The sequence below is a fragment of the Nerophis ophidion genome, linkage group LG29 (assembly GCF_033978795.1).
Source record: "Nerophis ophidion isolate RoL-2023_Sa linkage group LG29, RoL_Noph_v1.0, whole genome shotgun sequence".
In the NCBI taxonomy this organism is placed as follows: Eukaryota; Metazoa; Chordata; class Actinopteri; order Syngnathiformes; family Syngnathidae; genus Nerophis; species Nerophis ophidion.
This window is the reverse complement of record NC_084639.1, coordinates 27988999-28008115: the sequence shown is the minus strand read 5'-3', so window position 1 is coordinate 28008115 and position 19117 is coordinate 27988999. Positions and strand designations below refer to the sequence as shown.

General features: G+C 40.1%; 2 protein-coding genes across 4 annotated transcripts; one reads left to right on the top strand and one right to left on the bottom strand.

Annotated features, from left to right (window-relative positions):
• Window positions 1–4591: 4591 nt before the first annotated feature.
• On the top strand, window positions 4592–11738 carry LOC133546082 (uncharacterized). Its single transcript, XM_061891916.1, has 2 exons — window positions 4592–4881; window positions 7664–11738. Exon 2 carries the CDS (start codon window positions 9632–9634, stop codon window positions 10817–10819), a length of 1188 nt encoding a protein of 395 aa, XP_061747900.1. The 5' UTR covers window positions 4592–4881; window positions 7664–9631; the 3' UTR covers window positions 10820–11738.
• Window positions 11739–12160: 422 nt separating this feature from the next.
• Window positions 12161–18187, bottom strand: LOC133546081 (mucin-2-like). Of its 3 annotated transcripts, XM_061891914.1 has the most exons (7): window positions 18038–18187; window positions 16031–16090; window positions 14282–14382; window positions 14172–14217; window positions 14011–14114; window positions 13899–13947; window positions 12161–13821 (listed from the first exon to the last, which is right to left on the bottom strand). In XM_061891914.1, exons 1-7 carry the CDS (start codon window positions 18098–18100, stop codon window positions 12352–12354), a joined length of 1893 nt encoding a protein of 630 aa, XP_061747898.1. In that variant the 5' UTR covers window positions 18101–18187; the 3' UTR covers window positions 12161–12351. The 3 variants fall into 3 exon arrangements, with proteins under 3 accessions (XP_061747898.1, XP_061747897.1, XP_061747899.1); XM_061891913.1 differs by having other exon boundaries at window positions 14011–14217; XM_061891915.1 differs by having other exon boundaries at window positions 14011–14217; window positions 16031–16175; window positions 18038–18127.
• Between the last annotated feature and the right edge of the window lie 930 nt (window positions 18188–19117).

The following is a 19117-nucleotide window of genomic DNA, read 5'->3' as shown; positions in this document are numbered from 1 at the left end:
CCACTCCCACCACAAATTGGGCTGTTCTTGTTGACATGAAAGCCCAAATTAGTGGTGCAGGAATAGAAACACAAATGTACACAAGTGCACTTTTCTCCACAGACACAAATGCTCTCTTCTAACTTTATTCTGCTTTTTAAGTGTAAAAAGAAGTCAAACTGTTAGCAGGATAAAGAGCATTTAGCTGTGTATCAAATACTACCGTCAGTACACTTCAGTACATACACTGTGTACTAACCTCTTAAAAGCAACAATTTGGAGAGTTTTGCTTTGCATTTTGACAACATAGTCATAAACAAAACATGTAGTACCCACTCAGTACAACACACTTATACACTCAGTCTAAGTACACATGTGTACTTAGACTTACACACTTACACACTCAGTGCAAGTACACACCTGTAACACACTTACACACTCGAAGACTAAGTGTACTCATTGAGTAATGGGCTGTGTCTCCAATGGAATATATAACCTCTGTACTAAGTTACAATGTGAGTACACTTAAAAGTGTGATGATGTCCCAACTAGATTACTGTTGTTGTGCACCATAGCAATATTTACTTACTTCTTAATCTTCTTCTCTCCTTTTTATTGGTGAATGGCAACCTTTACACTTAGCTCCTCCCCTTCTGCGAGGCAGCCAAGATGGCGTTAAGTGCAAAACCGCTGTAGAGACAAGTGCACTGCATTTTACCTCACCTGAGCACTTAAAGCGTTCATTAAATAAAACGATTGCATAGAATGACATTTTAAAACAATGACTGAAAATAAAAAGTAAGTTATGAATAAAATCACATTAAATAAAAGTATATATACATATATAAACATATATATACATACATATATATATACATACATACATACATACATATGTATATACATACATACATACATACATACATATGTATATACATATATATATATATATATATATATATATATACATACATACATACATATACATATACTTACATACATACATATATATATATATATATATATATATATATATATATATACGTGTGAGATAATCTTAAAGTTGTGTTACTTATTTTGGTCTCCTTGACAACGGGTCAGGCTTCAAACGTTTGTGAGTCTTTAGTGCCACTTTAGCGGCACTTGAAGGGCCTTCAGTGTTTGTCATGAAGAAAACTAATTCTCCTCCACACACAAACTAACTCTTATCCACACACAACCTAACTCTCCTCCACAAGGACACAAACTAACTCTTCTCCACGCATAAGCTAACTTTCCTCCACAAAGACACAGACTAACTCTCATCCACACACAAACAAACTCTCATACACACGCAAACTAACTCTCCTCCACATACAAACTAACCGTCATACACATACAAACTAACTCTCCTCCACATACAAACTAACTGTCATACACATACAAACTAACTCTCCTCCACATACAAACTAACTGTCATACACATACAAACTAACTCTCCTCCACATACAAACTAACTGTCATACACATACAAACTAACTGTCATACACATACAAACTAACTCTCCTCCAAATACAAATTATCCTCCACACAAATTAAATTTCCTCCATGAAGACACAAACTAACTCTCCTCCACACACAAACTAACTCTCCCCATAAAGAGACGAACTACCTCTCCTCCATGAATACAAGCTAACTATCTCCACATAAACTAACTCTATTCCACACAAACTAAATCTCTTCCACATATAAACTTACTCTCCTCCACAAATAAACTAACTCACCTCCACACACAAACAAACTCTACCCATAAAGACACAAACTAACTCCTCCATGAAGACACACACTAACTCTCCTCCGCACAAAAAATAACTCTCCTCTGAACACAAATTACTTTCCTCAAATAAAGTAACTCTCCTCCATGAAGACACAAATTAATTCTTTCCCCACACACTAACTCTCCTCCAAGGAGACACAAACTAACTTCCCATCATGCAGATACAAATTAACTCTCCTCCAAGGAGACACACACATACTCTCCTTCATGAAGAGAAACTAACTCTCCTCCAATAAGACACAAACATACTCTCATCCATGAAGACACAAACTAACATTCCACCATGAAAACCCAAACTAACTCTCCCTCAAGAAGACACAGACATACTTTCCTCCATTAGAACACAAACTAACTTTCCACCATAAAGACACAAACTAACTCTCCTTCAATAAGACAGAAACATTCACTCCTTCAAGGAGACACAAACTAACTTTCCTCCATGAAGACAAAAAAAGATCTCCTTCACAAAGACACAAAAAAAATCTCCTCCATGAAAAGGCAAACTGACTCTCCTCCATGAAGACACAAACTAACTCCTCCACACACACACTAATTATCCTCCTTGAAGACACAGACTAGCAATCCTCCATGAGGACAAACTAACTCTCCTCCATGAAGACAAACAAACTGTCCTTCATGAAGACAAACTAACTCTCCTCCATGAAGACACAAATTAACTTTCCTCCATTAAGACAAAAACTAACTTTCCTCCATGAAGACACAAACTAACTCTTCTTCATGAGGACACAAACTAACTCTTCCTCATGAAGACACAAAGTAACTCTTCTCCATGAAGACACAAAGTAACTCTCCTCCATGAAGACACAAAGTAACTCTTCTTCATGAAGACACAAGGTAACTCTCCTCCATGAAGACACAAAGTAACTATTCTTCATGAAGACACAAAGTAACTCTTCTTCATGAAGACACAAACTAACTCTTCTTCACGAAGACACAAAGTAACTCTCCTCCATGAAGACACAAAGTAACTCTTCTTCATGAAGACACAAGGTAACTCTCCTCCATGAAGACACAAACTAACTCTTCTTCACGAAGACACAAAGTAACTCTCCTCCATGAAGACACAAAGTAACTCTTCTTCATGAAGACACAAACTAACTCTCCTCCATGAAGACACAAACTAACTCTTCTTCATGAAGACACAAAGTAACCCTCCTCCATGAAAACACAAAGTAACTCTTCTTCATGAAGACACAATGTAACTCTCCTCCATGAAGACACAAAGTAACTTTTCTTCATGAATACACAAACTAACTCTCCTTCAAGAAGACATAAAGTAACTCTTCTTCATGAAGACATAAAGTAACTCTCCTCCATGAAGACACAAGGTAACTCTCCTCCATGAAGACACAAACTAACTCTTCTTCATGAAGACACAAACTCTTCTTCATGAAGACACATAGTAACTCTCCTCCATGAAGACACAAAGTAACTCGTCTTCATGAAGACACAAACTAACTCTTCTTCATGAAGACACACTAACTCTCCTTCGTGAAGACACAAACTAACTCTCCTTCATGAAGACACAAAGTAACTCTTCTTCATGAAGACATAAAGTAACTCTCCTCCATGAAGACACAAGGTAACTCTCCTCCATGAAGACACAAACTAACTCTTCTTCATGAAGACACATAGTAACTCTCCTCTCTGAAGACACAAAGTAACTCTTCTTAATGAAGACACAAACTAAATTTTCTTCATGAAGACTCACACTAACTCTCCTTCGTGAAGACACAAAGTAACTATTCTTCATGAAGACATAAAGTAACTCTCCTCCATGAAGAAAAAAGGTAACTCTCCTCCATGAAGACACAAACTAACTCTTCTTCATGAAGACACAAAGTAACTCGCCTCCATGAAGACACAAAGTAACTCTTCTCCATGAAGACACAAAGTAAGTCTTCTTAATGAAGACACAAACTAAATCTTCTTCATGAAGACACAAACTAACTCTTCTTCATGAAGACTCACACTAACTCTCCTTCGTGAAGACACAAAGTAACTCTTCTTCATGAAGACATAAAGTAACTCTTCTTCATTGATACATAAAGTAACTCTCCTCCATGAAGACACAAAGTAACTCTTCTTCATGAAGACAAAGTAACTCTCCTCCATGAAGATACAAACTAACTCTTCTTCATGAAGACACAAAGTAACTCGCCTCCATGAAGACACAAAGTAACTCTTCTCCATGAAGACACAATGTAACTCTCCTCCATGAAGACACAAACTAACTCTTCTTCATGAAGACACAATGTAACTCTCCTCCATGAAGACACAAACTAACTCTTCTTCATGAAGACACAAACTAACTCTTCTTCATGAAGACACAAAGTAACTCTCCTCCATGAAGACACAAACTAACTCTTCTCCATGAAGACACAAAGTAACTCTCCTCCATGAAGACACAAACTAACTCTTCTTCATGAAGACACAATGTAACTTTCCTCCATGAAGACACAAACTAACTCTTCTTCATGAAGACACAAAGTAACTCTCCTCCATGAAGACACAAACTAACTCTCCTCCATGAAGACACAAAGTAACTCTCCTCCATGAAGACACAAACTAACTCTTCTTCATGAAGACACAATGTAACTTTCCTCCATGAAGACACAAACTAACTCTTCTTCATGAAGACACAAAGTAACTCTCCTCCATGAAGACACAAAGTAACTCTCCTCCATGAAGACACAAACTAACTCTTCTTCATGAAGACCCGGACTCTGGTCTGGTCCATGATGTAATCATGGCAGCTGCAGAGTCCCGTGAGACAGAGGCGATGAGGACATTCTTGCTGTCTGAAGAGAGGCACAGCTGGATGGGGGAGGGGCGCTACGTGGCCTTTTCCATCCTGTCTGGAAGCTTCCAGACTTGTTGAGGGGAGGGAGGGGCTGACGCTCACCTCCTCTTGACGACGTGGCAGCTGTGCAGGTCGAGCGTGGTCATGTGACCCAGCAGGAGCGCGTGGCAGACAGGAAGGAGCATCACGTGACCCTTCCTCCGCAAGTCTCAGGTCAGAAGACACGCCAACATTGTTGGTCACGTTCAAGATCCGGAAGCAGGTCTGAGCTCTTTAGGTCATTGGAGTTGTGATTTCCACTCATGACTTTTCTTCAACTTGGCAGCTTGGTCTGTTCTGTGTCCACCCTCCCATCAGCTGGACACTTGTCCTGGGTCTACTCTGCCTTCCTTGTCTTGGGTCTACCCTGCCTTTCTTGTCCAGGGCTTACCCTGCCTTCCTTGTCCTGGGTCTACCCTGCCTTTCTTGTCCTGGGTCTACCCTGCCTTCCTTGTCCTGGGTCTACCCTGCCTTCCTTGTCTTGGGTCTACCCTGCCTTCCTTGTCCAGGGTCTAAATGATAAATGGGTTGTACTTGTACAGCACTTTTCTACCTTCAAGGTACTCAAAGCGCTTTGACACTACTTCCACATTCACACACTGATGGAGGGAGCTGCCATGCAAGGCACTAACCAGCAACCATCAGGAGCAAGGGTGAAGTGTCTTGCTCAGGACACAACGGACGTGACGAGGTTGGTACTAGGTGGGAATTGAACCAGGGACCCTCGGGTTGCGCACGGCCACTCTTCCACTGCGCCATGCCGTCTACACTGCCTTTCTTGTCCAGGGTCTACACCGCCTTCCGCCCGGGTGCATCGGGTAACAGGCTTCAACATACTGATCAGAAGTTTATCTACACACTTAAGTGTTAAAAGTTAAAAAAATCTATAAAAAACAAAAACATATATATGTATATATATATATATCAATCAATCAATCAATGTTTACTTATATAGCCCTAAATCACTAGTGTCTCAAAGGGCTGTATATATATATATATATATACATATATATATATATATATATATATACATATTTATATACATATATATACACATAAATATATATACATATACTTACATACATACATATATATATATATATACACATATATATATGTATATATACATATATACACACACATATAGAATGGAATAGAATTGAATGTACTTTATTGATCCCTGGGGGAAATATAAACACACACACACATATATATATACATATATATATATATATATATATATATATATATATATACACATATACATACATACACACACACATACGTATACACACACATATATTGGTGTGTGTGTGTATATGATTTATTTTTTTAACATGAATGTAAGTTATTAGTGGGATTTTGTCTTTAAACTGTTAATGCTCAAAAAATAACAATACATTAAAATCAATGTTCTTTTGAATTATTGATCTATTTTAGGCTCCCATGACTTCACATCAAATATTACCCACTAAATATTGCATATCTTGTGTTTTCTTCGACAAAAGGCTACAGAACAAAGAACATTGTCACTTGACAGATGGACCTGAAGTCGACCCAGAGATGTAATAGTAAAAATAATAAGTAAATATGAAGTTTTGTGAACATTTGCAAAGTGGAGGTTAAAAAGTTATGTATTGTAGTGAAAATGTGCTGCAAAGTAGAGTTTCAGTGTAAAAAGTCCGGTGCTTGCATGAATGTTGGCGCTGCTAAATGTGCACGTTAGAACAAGTCTGCCACGCATCCAGCTCTACCACAGCAGCCGCCATCTTCATCAGAAGATACATGGCAGCCAACTCAGATAACGTGCAGACTAAACAAAACATTAAGTTTCCCTTTAGGATCATCTAGCAGACTTGATTGATTGATTAGTTGCCTAACTTGTGAATGTTGATGAAGTCTTCTTATTGGACACACATTCACTTGACCGTTATGTTGTATTGACCTTGGCAACTTCAAGTCTTCTTCACACAGGACCACTGCCATCTTTCTGGGTTGTGTTGCTGCACGTTTGTTTGCTTCGCTCCCGCCTGCAGACATACTTCACATCTTGTACAGTATGCACTTCACCCTGGCGAGGAGGCACACACCCCGCTAGTCACGCACAATTAGCAAACAACAAGTGGAAATGAGACAGAAGAAAGTTGCAATTGGGAGCTACAAAGTCATATTTAGGAGATTCAAAGTCAAAATGATAAAATAAGACAGTCATAATTATGGGATGAAACATCTTGACATTATGAGATAAAAAAATTTAATTATGGGGTATGAGTCTAAGTTAGACAGGAAGTCATAATTAATGAGATAAAAAGTTGAAATTGTGACACGGAGTCAAAATTATGACACAAAAGTTTCCAAATTATGATACAAGAAAGTCATATTTATGACATAAAAAGTCAAAAAGATAAAACAAAAATTGTAATAGAATCAACATTAAAATGATACAAACCACATAACTGAACCGCACTCTCATCATTTCAACCTTTTTATCATCATTTTAAGTACCGTATTTCCTTGAATTGCCGCCGGGGCGCTAATTGATTTAAAACCTCTTCTCACTCCTGCGCTTACCAAAGGCATGTGGTAAAAGTAAGCATGAGCTAATTATTTTGAGACCTCTTCTCACTCCGGCACTTACCAAAGGCATGCAGTAAAAGTAAGCATGAGCTAATTATTTTGAAACCTCTTCTCACTCCGGCACTTACCAAAGGCATGCAGTAAAAATTTGAGTGTGATGTAAGCTTGGACCTTAAATCTTACTGAATAGCTCTTAATCTTCTTCCCTTTATGCGATTTCAAATTACCGGTACTGAAATCAGCCTCCTCCATTTTGAAAATGATGACAGGGGAAGTGTCACAAGTTTGACCAGGCGGTAATTCAAGGCAGGCGCATACTATATGCCCGGCGGCAATTCAAGGAAATACGGTATATCTAATTCTTACTTTTTATCTTCTTATTTGTTACTCGTGTCCTGTTTTTCTGACTCGGCTTTGTCTCCCTCTAGTGGCCTAATGCGGGAGGAAGCTGGAGACAGAGGACACATCATCACAATCAATCACGACCACAACATTCCAACAGGTGTTGTTATGTTGTACATTCCAACAGGTGTTGTTATGTTGTACATTCCAACAGGTGTTATGTTGTACATTCAAACAGGTGTTGTTATGTTGTACATTCCAACAGGTGTTGTTATGTTGTACATTCCAACAGGTGTTATGTTGTACATTCCAACAGGTGTTATGTTGTACATTCCAACAGGTGTTGTTATGTTGTACATTCCAACAGGTGTTGTTATGTTGTACATTCCAACAGGTGTTGTTATGTTGTACATTCCAACAGGTGTTGTTATGTTGTACATTCCAACAGGTGTTGTTATGTTGTACATTCCAACAGGTGTTGTTATGTTGTACATTCCAACAGGTGTTGTTATGTTGTACATTCCAACAGGTGTTATTATGTTGTACATTCCAACAGGTGTTGTTATGTTGTACAGGACTTACTCATCTCCTCTTTCTGCTGTAAAAAAAAGGGAATGATCCGCTTGGAACTCCTGTGGGGAAACTTTGCTTGGATCAGAAAAATAAAGAGAAAAATCGTCACGTCCGTTTTGTCCTGAGCAAGACACTTCACCCTTGCTCCTGATGGGTGCTGGTTAGCGCCTTGCATGGCAGCTCCCTCCATCAGTGTGTGAATGTGTGTGTGAATGTGGAAGTAGTGTCGAAGCGCTTTGAGTACCTTGAAGGTAGAAAAGTGCTATACAAGTACAACCCATTTAAAAATCCGCAGCTTATTCCAAAATGATTGTGTGTCTGTCTCCTATGTAATTGTGCTGTGGAATAATGTTTGTTAGACATCTGCTGGCTCAAAACCTGCTCCCTTCCTAACAGCTACTTACCTCGCAACAAAGTCAGAGATATATTTTTTTTAATCCTTCATGGTTATTACCCTGTAAAGACTGTGATGTTAGATACAAGGACATTGGTGATGGTTAGATACAAGGACATTGGTGGTGCCTGCACCTTATGTACCATGCATGTTGCACCTAATGTACCATGCATGTTGCACGTTATGTACCATACACGTTGCACCCTATGTACCATGCATGTTGCACCCTATGTACTATACATGTTGCACCTTATGTACCATGCATGTTGCACCTTATGTACTATACATGTTGCACATTATGTACCATGCATGTTGCACCTTGTGTACCATGCATGTTGCACCTTATGTACTATACATGTTGCACCTTATGTACCATGCATGTTGAACCTTATGCACCATGAATTTTGCACCTTATGTACTATACATGTTGCACATTATGTACCATGCATGTTACACCTTATGTACTATACATGTTGCACCTTATGTATCATGCATGTTGCACCTTATGTACCATGCATGTTGCACCTTATGTACCATACATGTTGCACCTAATGTACCATGCATGTTGCACCTTATGTACCATGCATGTTGCACCTTATGTACCATACATGTTGCACCTGATGTACCATGCATGTTGCACCTAATGTACCATGCATGTTGCACCTTATGTACCATACATGTTGCACCTAATGTACCATCCATGTTGCACCTTATGTACCATACATGTTGCACCTTATGTACTATACATGTTGCACATTGTGTACCATGCATGTTGCACCTTATGTGCTATACATGTTGCACCTTATGTACCATGCATGTTGCACCTTATGTACCACGCATGTTGCACCTTATGCACCATACATGTTGCACCTAATGTACCATGCATGTTGCACCTTATGTACCATACATGTTAAACCTAATGTACCATGCATGTTGCACCTTATGCGCCATGCATGTTGCACCTTATGCACTATATATGTTGCACATTATGTACCATGCATGTTGCACCTTATGTACCATGCATGTTGCACCTTATGTACCATGCATGTTGCACCTTATGCACCATACATGTTGCACCTAATGTACCATGCATGTTGCACCTTATGTACTATACATGTTGCACCTTATGTACCATGCATGTTGCACCTTATGTACTATACATGTTGCAACTTATGTACCATTCATGTTGCACCTTATGTACCATGCATGTTGCACCTTATGCACTATACATGTTGCACATTATGTACCATGCATGTTGCACCTTATGTACTATACATGTTGCACATTATGTACCATGCATGTTGCACCTTATGTACTATACATGTTGCACCTTATGTACTATACATGTTGCACCTTATGTACTATACATGTTACACCTTATGTACTATACATGCTGCACATTATGTACCATTCATGTTGCACCTTATGTACCATGCATGTTGCACCTTATGCACTATACATGTTGCACATTATGTACCATGCATGTTGCACCTTATGTACTATACATGTTGCACATTATGTACCATGCATGTTGCACCTTATGTACTATACATGTTGCACCTTATGTACTATACATGTTGCACCTTATGTACTATACATGTTACACCTTATGTACTATACATGCTGCACATTATGTACCATTCATGTTGCACCTTATGTACCATGCATGTTGCACCTTATGCACTATACATGTTGCACATTATGTACCATGCATGTTGCACCTTATGTACTATACATGTTGCACATTATGTACCATGCATGTTGCACCTTATGTACTATACATGTTGCACCTTATGTACTATACATGTTGCACCTTATGTACTATACATGTTACACCTTATGTACTATACATGCTGCACATTATGTACCATGCATGTTGCACCTTATGTACTATACATGTTGCACATTATGTACCATGCATGTTGCACCTTATGTACTATACATGTTGCACCTTATGTACTATACATGTTGCACCTTATGTACTATACATGTTACACCTTATGTACTATACATGCTGCACATTATGTACCATGCATCCGTAGACTGTTTAGGACTTGTGAAAGCCCTCCATCACTATGAGGCCACCTGTGGCTTCATGCTGGACAATATTCATGACATATGCCTGCTTAGTTTGAAAGCAGGCATATACTATCGGCTAAGTTTTATATTCATAAAAGTAAGTTTCTCAATACCCGGCTGGTCTTTTGTGTCTTTAAAAAAGATTAAAACTCTACATTTAAAACACTCTCTACCTCTAAAAACCAACAAGCTGTGAAAAGGATGATGCTGTGTTCCACATTTAAGTTATTTACTGAAATTGAGTGAGTTCATGGCTTTGCATTTCATTATATATTAGGGCTGCGAATCTTTGGGTGTCCCACAATTCGATTCAATATCGATTCTTGGGGTCGCGATTCGATTATATATCGATTTTTTGTATTCAATTCAAACCATGAATTGATTAACGTGGACCCCGACTTAAACAAGTTGAAAAACTTATTGGGGTGTTACCATTTAGTGGTCAATTGTACGGAATATGTACTGTACTGTGCAATCTACTAATAAAAGTATCAATCAATCAATCAATCAATCAAAAAAATGAGATTCTCAATTCAAAAACGATATTTTCCCGATTCAAAAGGATTGTGTATTCATTCAACACATAGATTTCAGCAGGATCTACCCCAGTCTGCTGACATGCTAGCACAGTAGTAGATTTTTGTAAAAAGCTTTTATAATTGTAAAGGACAATGTTTTATCAACTGATTGCAATAATGTCAATTTGTTTGAACTATTAAAGGAAGCAAAAATCTGACTTATTTTATCTTTGTGAAAACATTGGACACAGTGTGTTGTCCAGCTTATGAGATGCCATGCAAGTGTAAGCCACTGTGACACTATTGTTCTTTTTTATTATTTTTATAAATGTCTAATGATAATGTCAATGAGGGATTTTTAATCACTGCTATGCTGAAATGATAACTAATATTGATACTGTTGTTGATAATATTCATTTTTGTTTCACTACTTCTGGTTTGTTCTGTGTGGTGTTTGTGTCTCCTCTCAATTGTTCTGTTTATTGCAGTTCTGAGTGTTGCTGGCTCAGCTTTGCTTTTGGAATTGGATTGTATTATTATGGTATTGATGTGTAGTGGTTTGTTGGATTGGTTAAAAAAAAAATAAAAAAAGAAAATCGATAAAAAAAAAAAAGAAAAGAGAATCGATTCTGAATCGCACGTGAGAATCGCGATTCGTATTCAAATCGATTTTTTCCCACACACATATATATATATATATGTATATATATATGTTTTTGTATTCTATTTTAGTTACTTTGAATTTACAAAGCCTCGTGCTGTTTTATTTTGTGCTGGTTTTGTACTTATTTTGATTATTTTTTCTCATTTGTCTGTAAATGTTGAATTTTATAAATAAAAGTTAAAAATTTTTTTTTTTTAAACTCCAGAGAGAAGCACTTTTAACTGTGGACTGACTTCCATGTCATGGAGGCACACAAGTGACTGACAGAAGGATGACATTCATCTTACTCCAACTCACTGGCATGGACATGAAGTTAGCATTTAGATGATTATGTACAATTATTATGTACAATGTGTTTTATTGACCATGTTTAATGCTAAGTTATAATCAGACTAACATATTTGTCACATGCCACTTTGAAGACGGAACATAAACACTCAAGAACCTTCATGAAATGATTGTGATCATCAGGAACAGACAGGAAGTGCAGTTATAGCAGCGGACCAATCAACATCCAGCATGCTGCCCAACGCCATCGTGTCCTTCTCACAGGTCAAAGGTCACTTCGAAATCCTCCCCACTCTCAAACATGGAGGAACCAGGAAGCAGGGGGCGGGACCATGGGAGGGGCGGGGCCTCACTGCTGTCATGATGACTCTTCCCACTGACCACGTTGCCCCGGAAGTCACCTGTGAGGAGGGCGGCCCACCTTGGACCAGAGGGCGGGCTCGGGGGGCCGGCCCTGTTGGTGAATGTGGTTTTGGGACTGGAGGGACCGGCCTCGTTGGTGAATGTGGTTTTAGGACTGGAGGGGTTGCTAAATGAAGTTTTAGGACTGGGGGGACCAGCCAGGTTGGTGAATGTGGTTTTAGGACTAGAGGGACCGGCCTGGTTGGTGAATGTGGTTTTAGGACTGGAGGGTCCGGCCTCGTTGGTGAATGTGGTTTTAGGACTGGAGGGGTTGCTAAATGAAGTTTTAGAACTGGGGGGACCAGCCAGGTTGGTGAATGTGGTTTTAGGACTAGAGGGACCGGCCTGGTTGGTGAATGTGGTTTTAGGACTGGAGGGGTTGCTAAATGAAGTTTTAGGACTGGGGGGACCGGCCAGGTTGGCGAATGTGGTTTTAGAACTGTAGAGGCCGCCACGGTTAGTGAATGTGGTTTTAGGACTGGGGGTGCCCGCCTGATCAGTAAATATGGTTTTAAGACTTGGGGGACCGGCCTGGTTGCTAAATGTGGTTTCAAAACTGGGGGGGCCTGCCTGGTTGCTAAATATGGTTTTAAGACTAGGTGGCACAGCCTGGTTGCTAAATGTGGTTTTAAGACTGGGTGGTGCAGCCTGGTTGCTAAATGAAGTTTTAAGACCAGGGAGGCCAGACTGGTTGCTAAATGAGGTTTTAGGACTGGATGGCGCAGCCTGATCAGTAAATGTGGTTTTAGGACTGGGGAGGCCAAACTGGTTGCTAAATGAGGTTTTGAGACTGGATGGCGCAGCCTGATCAGTAAATGTGGTTTTAGGACTGGGGGGGCTGGCCTGGTTGCTAAATGTGGTTTTGAGACTGGGGGGGCCGGCCTGGTTTCTAAATGTGGTTTTAAGACTGGGGGGGCCAGCCTGGTTGCTAAATGTGGTTTTAAGACTGGGTGGTACAGCCTGGTTGCTAAATGTGGTTTTAAGACTGGGTGGTGCAGCCTGGTTGCTAAATGTGGTTTTAAGATTGGGTGGTGCAGCCTGGTTGCTAAATGTGGTTTTAAGATTGGGTGGTGCAGCCTGGTTGCTAAATGTGGTTTTAAGACTGAGTGGTGCAGCCTGGTTGCTAAATGTGGTTTTAAGACTGGGTGGTGCAGCCTGGTTGCTAAATGTGGTTTTAAGACTGGGTGGTGCAGCCTGGTTGCTAAATGTGGTTTTAAGACTGGGTGGTGCAGCCTGGTTGCTAAATGTGGTTTTAAGACTGGGGGAGCCAGCCTGGTTTCTAAATGAGGTTTTAGGAGTGGGGGGTGCGGTACAGTCAGGTTGCATCTTCAAGGAGGAGACAAAAGCCAGCCAGTTTAGCAAACAGCGACACCTTGAGTCCCGCGCAGCACGCTGGTTCTCACCTGTTTCGGCATCCGGCTGCCATCTTCCTCGCCTTCTCCCCTCCTCTTCCTGCCAAACAGGAAATGTGAGTTCAGGTGTGTTTGGGTGCAATGAAGCAAGTGTTCACCACACCTGTGCATGCCGCCTTGGGATTGCAGACAGCTTGTTGAAACATGATGGTCTTCCTCGGGTGTGTGCAGGTATTTAGTCCAGCGGCTCACCTGGGTGTGTCCCACCTGCACACAGGTGTGAGCCGCAGGTGTGTGTGTGTGTGAGGGAGAAAGACTTCTCACTTGGTAGTCCTTGTGCTCCTCACTTCCTGCCTGGTCCTCCTGCTTCCTGCCAATCAGAAGTATCGTATGTGCTCATTGGAGGGAGGTCAGTGAGTGGTCAACATGGTTACCGTAGCAACAGCCCCTCTCCTTCCTCCAGCATGGCTCCTCTCATGGCGTTCAGTTTTTGAACATGACGTCTGCAGTCGGCGCCACTTCCTCGACCAAACTCCTTTATGGGTTTCAAACACAAGTGTGCATAATGAGGACAAATAGACCTGGTCAAGACCATGGTGACCCCCCCCCCCCCCCCCCATCTTGTCCAAACCTCCCTCAGACGTGTCCCAATTGTCTGTGCTGCATATTTTCTTGTCAATTAAAGTGAATTCACCTCACAATATTCATAAGCAGCCCCCCAAATATGACAAAACCTCCCATTTGTGCTACGTTTGCGACGCGAATGATCAAGTTATTAACGTGTAATTATTCATAACGAGACCCCACCTATGTCAACATCCCCTTAAAGTTATCTGTGTTGCAAAAGGTTTCTTACTATTATACTTTTTAATGTATTAATGACCTACGATGCATAAGAAGCCCCACCACCCTCCCAAATCCAATCCTCACTGGTCCTCCATATAGTTTTATGGAGCTGGTTATTACTCATATTTCACAACTACAGAGCAAAAAGAAAGCACCTCTAACACTTTCTACCAACACGCTTTCATTTCAGCCACTCTCTGTTGCCGCCATGTGGCACAAACACAAACTGCATCACCTTCACTCTGATGACGTCATCCACTGTCAGGCGTTAAATAATAATTTGTTTTTTTCCAAGGGAAACTGCACTTTTTTTTTTTAAAGATGATAAAAAACGCTTGGAAATGTGAGGCACCGCTGTAGTCTTCAAAGTCTCTAAAACAGCTTCAAAACCCTCCAGCAACATTTTATATACACACTGTGTATATATATATATATATGTATATATATATATTATGTAGTAACAGACATTCATAACAATATGTAATTTATACAATATTTACCCTATTTTGGTCATTTTACCTCCACCCTCCTTCGTTTCTGTTTCCATAGCAACGCACTTACGACCTCTGGCAACAAATGTGTTCCTCATCCCGGAAACAAACCCAAATGTGTGTTCTAATCATGGCCTAACAAAGACTATTTTTGGACAAATGAGGATTTACCAGCTCATCTTTTTGAAGCTGAATATACGGAGGATGAACTGCTGCTTCTAGAAGCAAGCATGAAGGAAGAGTGAGACGTTGGAGCAGACGACAGGGTTGAGGTCGGTGCGACTTTGACACTTCAAATATGGAGCACAGAGCCAAACTATTTTGACATAAATGGAGTGCTTACTTTACAAATACTGTAATACGATTGTTTATGTTTTTCAGTTAGTGTAGATTGGTGTACTATCACATTGTTGTGCGTTACAAACTCAAACGTGATTTGGGTGTTGACGTAGAAGCTAGATTATCCCTCGGCGTAGTTAGCTTTTGCAGTTAATACCAAAGCGTGCCGATGTGCTCGTACACTAGACAAAGTTTCCTCAGTGTTCATTCTTACAATAACAATGTTACTACAGCTTGATTATTATACAGCTTTCACAGCTTGACGTTTTTTGAACACATTTTAAAGTGATTTAGAGGTAGAATCTATTGCTAACATTAGCTGCATTGCTAGCTACCAAGAACGAGGCAATTTTTACATGTTTGAATGCCAAAAAAACAAAAACATTTATTTTTCTTTGCTCTCATTATGATTGCCAAAAATAGGCAAATAAAAAAAATGCAGTTGGCCTTTAAATGGAGAAAATAGGAGTAAAAAGGGAAGAATGAAGAATAAGTTCAGCTGCTCACCTTGAGCAAAGACTGCTTTTCTCCACAGAGTTTACAAGTCCACCTTTTCACCTTCTTCACCTGGCAACAAAGTTAGATTGGACATTTGAAGGCTGACATTGTGGTGTGGAGTCACGCTGCAGATGTTGCCATGTGAGCACAACTCCTATGAATACAAATACTTTTTTAGTAGAATTGCTTTGTCTTGCATTTGTTGATCAGAATAAAACATGATTTTAGGAAAACTACACAATTGTATTAACCTCACCAATAATTTATCAATATATGAATAATGTAAAACACTGCAGGATAATGTTAAACAACATCAAGGGAATATTACAATGATTCCCTGAAGGACTCTGACTGAAGACTCATGGAAGGCGGACACTCCCCTTCCCTCTCCTGCTTGCTTCTTTGTCTTGTCTTAACTTTCTTCTTGCCTCTTTCTGCACTGCTCTCCAAATTTAAACATTGGAACTTTTTAACGGGCCTCAGCCAAATTGACAAGATCTTGGGTTTGGAGGACCCTGCTTGTGGTGACCGGACACACCACGGACTCTTGGGAGGGGAAGAAGTGCCGTGTGCCTGGTGACCCTTTTCTGTGGAGGAGGTGAAGATATATTACGACAGGACATCTGCTGCTTGGAGTAAGCCTTGCTCTGGTTTGTCCACAAACAGGAAGTTGCTGGCAGTCTTCAAAGTAGCCCAAAGCTGCCACAAATGATTGGAGGATGCAGGAAGAACTGTGGACACTCTTGTGATTTGGATCACATCGGGCTGTCTGCCCCGCCGGATGAATTTGAGGACCAGTCATAGGCAATTTGGAGTGAAAAGAACATTTTACTTTCACTCACATACAAAACATTCTAACTTGGATTGTTTCCCTGGCTTGGAGACTCTCCCAAAGCACAGTGTGGTGTCTCTCATGGACACACAGCCGTTGTTGTTGACTTTGGACTAGCGACGGCGCGACACCAAGGCCTTGGAATAGAAACACGCGGCAGGTTTACACACACACACACACATGCATCCACAAAAATATACGCCACACATACAAACCCCACCCCCTCATCCAACGCCCTTGACGCGAATCCCTTAGGGGTGATGGATGGATGGGCAGCGCCTGAAAAGCTGCAGCCTTCCACCATGGCCCTCACTCCCTCTCCTCTGTTGCAAGTTTGGAGATGTACGTTGGAATATGTATATTTGCTATGGAGGTTTTTTTTCCACTCCAGACTGGGCCCCCTCAGAATGTAATGCAAAATATCAATACAAAGTGTCAAGACAGAATAAACTCTCAATTTATAGGTCCTTGAGATATATAGATATCTAATGTATTCATATGTTGTTTATGTAGCATGTATATATAACCTAAACATATTGTTTCTTCAATTTAAAAATAGCTGATCCTTCTCTGGGATTATATTCCCAGTTTTGATCTGGGACATCTGGTCACTTTTAGCATATAAGACATTTATATTACAGTTAAACAAACTATATATAACAAAACATGTGTCCTTTATCATAGCTACAGGTATGAGAAAAAAGGGGGTGAAAATGAGTGGTATTCAGTGAGGTAAGAAGAATGAAATGTGCTGACAGTTCATTGCTCCTGACAAATGAATTGCACTGAGTGGAGTGCATCACCACTCCAAGATGGCGGCCCCGCGTCTCGTCAGCGCCAGTACGCAGTAGCGCACCATGCTGCCTACCCTTTGAACGCAAGTCTTCTTCGTGGTCCGTTGGAGTCGGCGAGTGTTTAAAAGGCGCGCTACTGACCCCTGCAGGACTCAGGTGGAACAGCAACTAACCGAATCCGCAAGTTTGTGAGATTTAAGTAGCCTGGTGGTTACAAAAATACACATTTGAACTCGTAAAGTGTGTCAAACATAACCACGTGTTACATTTACGACGCACTTTTCTCCAGAATGCAACAGGAATATATGAGAAGCCATCGTTGAATAAATTCACTAGCTGTTATTAGCATGAGAGTGCTAGCTGTTATTAGCAAGAATGAGAGTGTCTTACTTGCTGGCCCTGGAAGCAAAGACAGCTGAAACACTTGACGACGTGAAACTCCTGAGACATCATGTCTTCTCACACCCGCTTGGTTTGCGGTCAGAACGCCTGACGTCACATCCGGGTCATGTGGGCGGCGAGAATTGATCCAAATGTCGACAATATAGCGATCGATATAGGTGGAATCGGCGTTGGAATGATACTAACGTGCTATGACGACATTGCTCCTTAAACTATATATATATATATATATATATATATATATATATATATATATATATATATATATATATATATATATATATGTTAGGGATGCACCGATTAATCGGTAACCGAATATTTTCGGCCGAATATGGCAAAAAAAGCCACATTCGGCCTTCGGTGGAATGAGTTAAAAACAAGGCCGAATAGTGGCGTGTGACGCAATTTTTTGACGCGGTGACGCAATCAACCAATGTGCAGTGACGTTGGGATATGTTGTGTACCTGTATAAGTGTATGAGGTTACAATGTTGTGTACCTGTATAAGTGTATGAGGTTACAATGTTGTGTACCTGTATAAGTGTATGAGGTTACAAGCACACACTTATTGAGATTTACTTGAGCCTTCTGTTTACATTATTAGTCTATCTACTGTGGCTAAGCAGACTTTTGCCAAAAGGACAATAATTAATTTGTTGTGGGTTTATCTACTTTAATGCACTTTATTTTTTTTTGGAATGCATGTTTTGTTTGAAGGCCTAATATATATGAAAAACTTTGTGCTTTTTTTTTTGAAAAGCAAAGGCTACTGGAATATTAAAAAAAATGTCAATATTCAATAAAAAATTACTTTATTTGAAAAACATGTCTAAATATTTATTCTAGGCTATTTATGCAATATTAAAAAAATTGTGAATAACTGTATTCATTATTCGGTATTTGGCCAAGCGTTTAAATTTTATTCGGATTCGGCCACAAATTTTCATTTCGGTGCATCCCTAACACACACACACACACACACACACACACACACACACACACACACACACACACACACACACACACACACACACACACACACACATATATATATATTGGTCAGATGAAG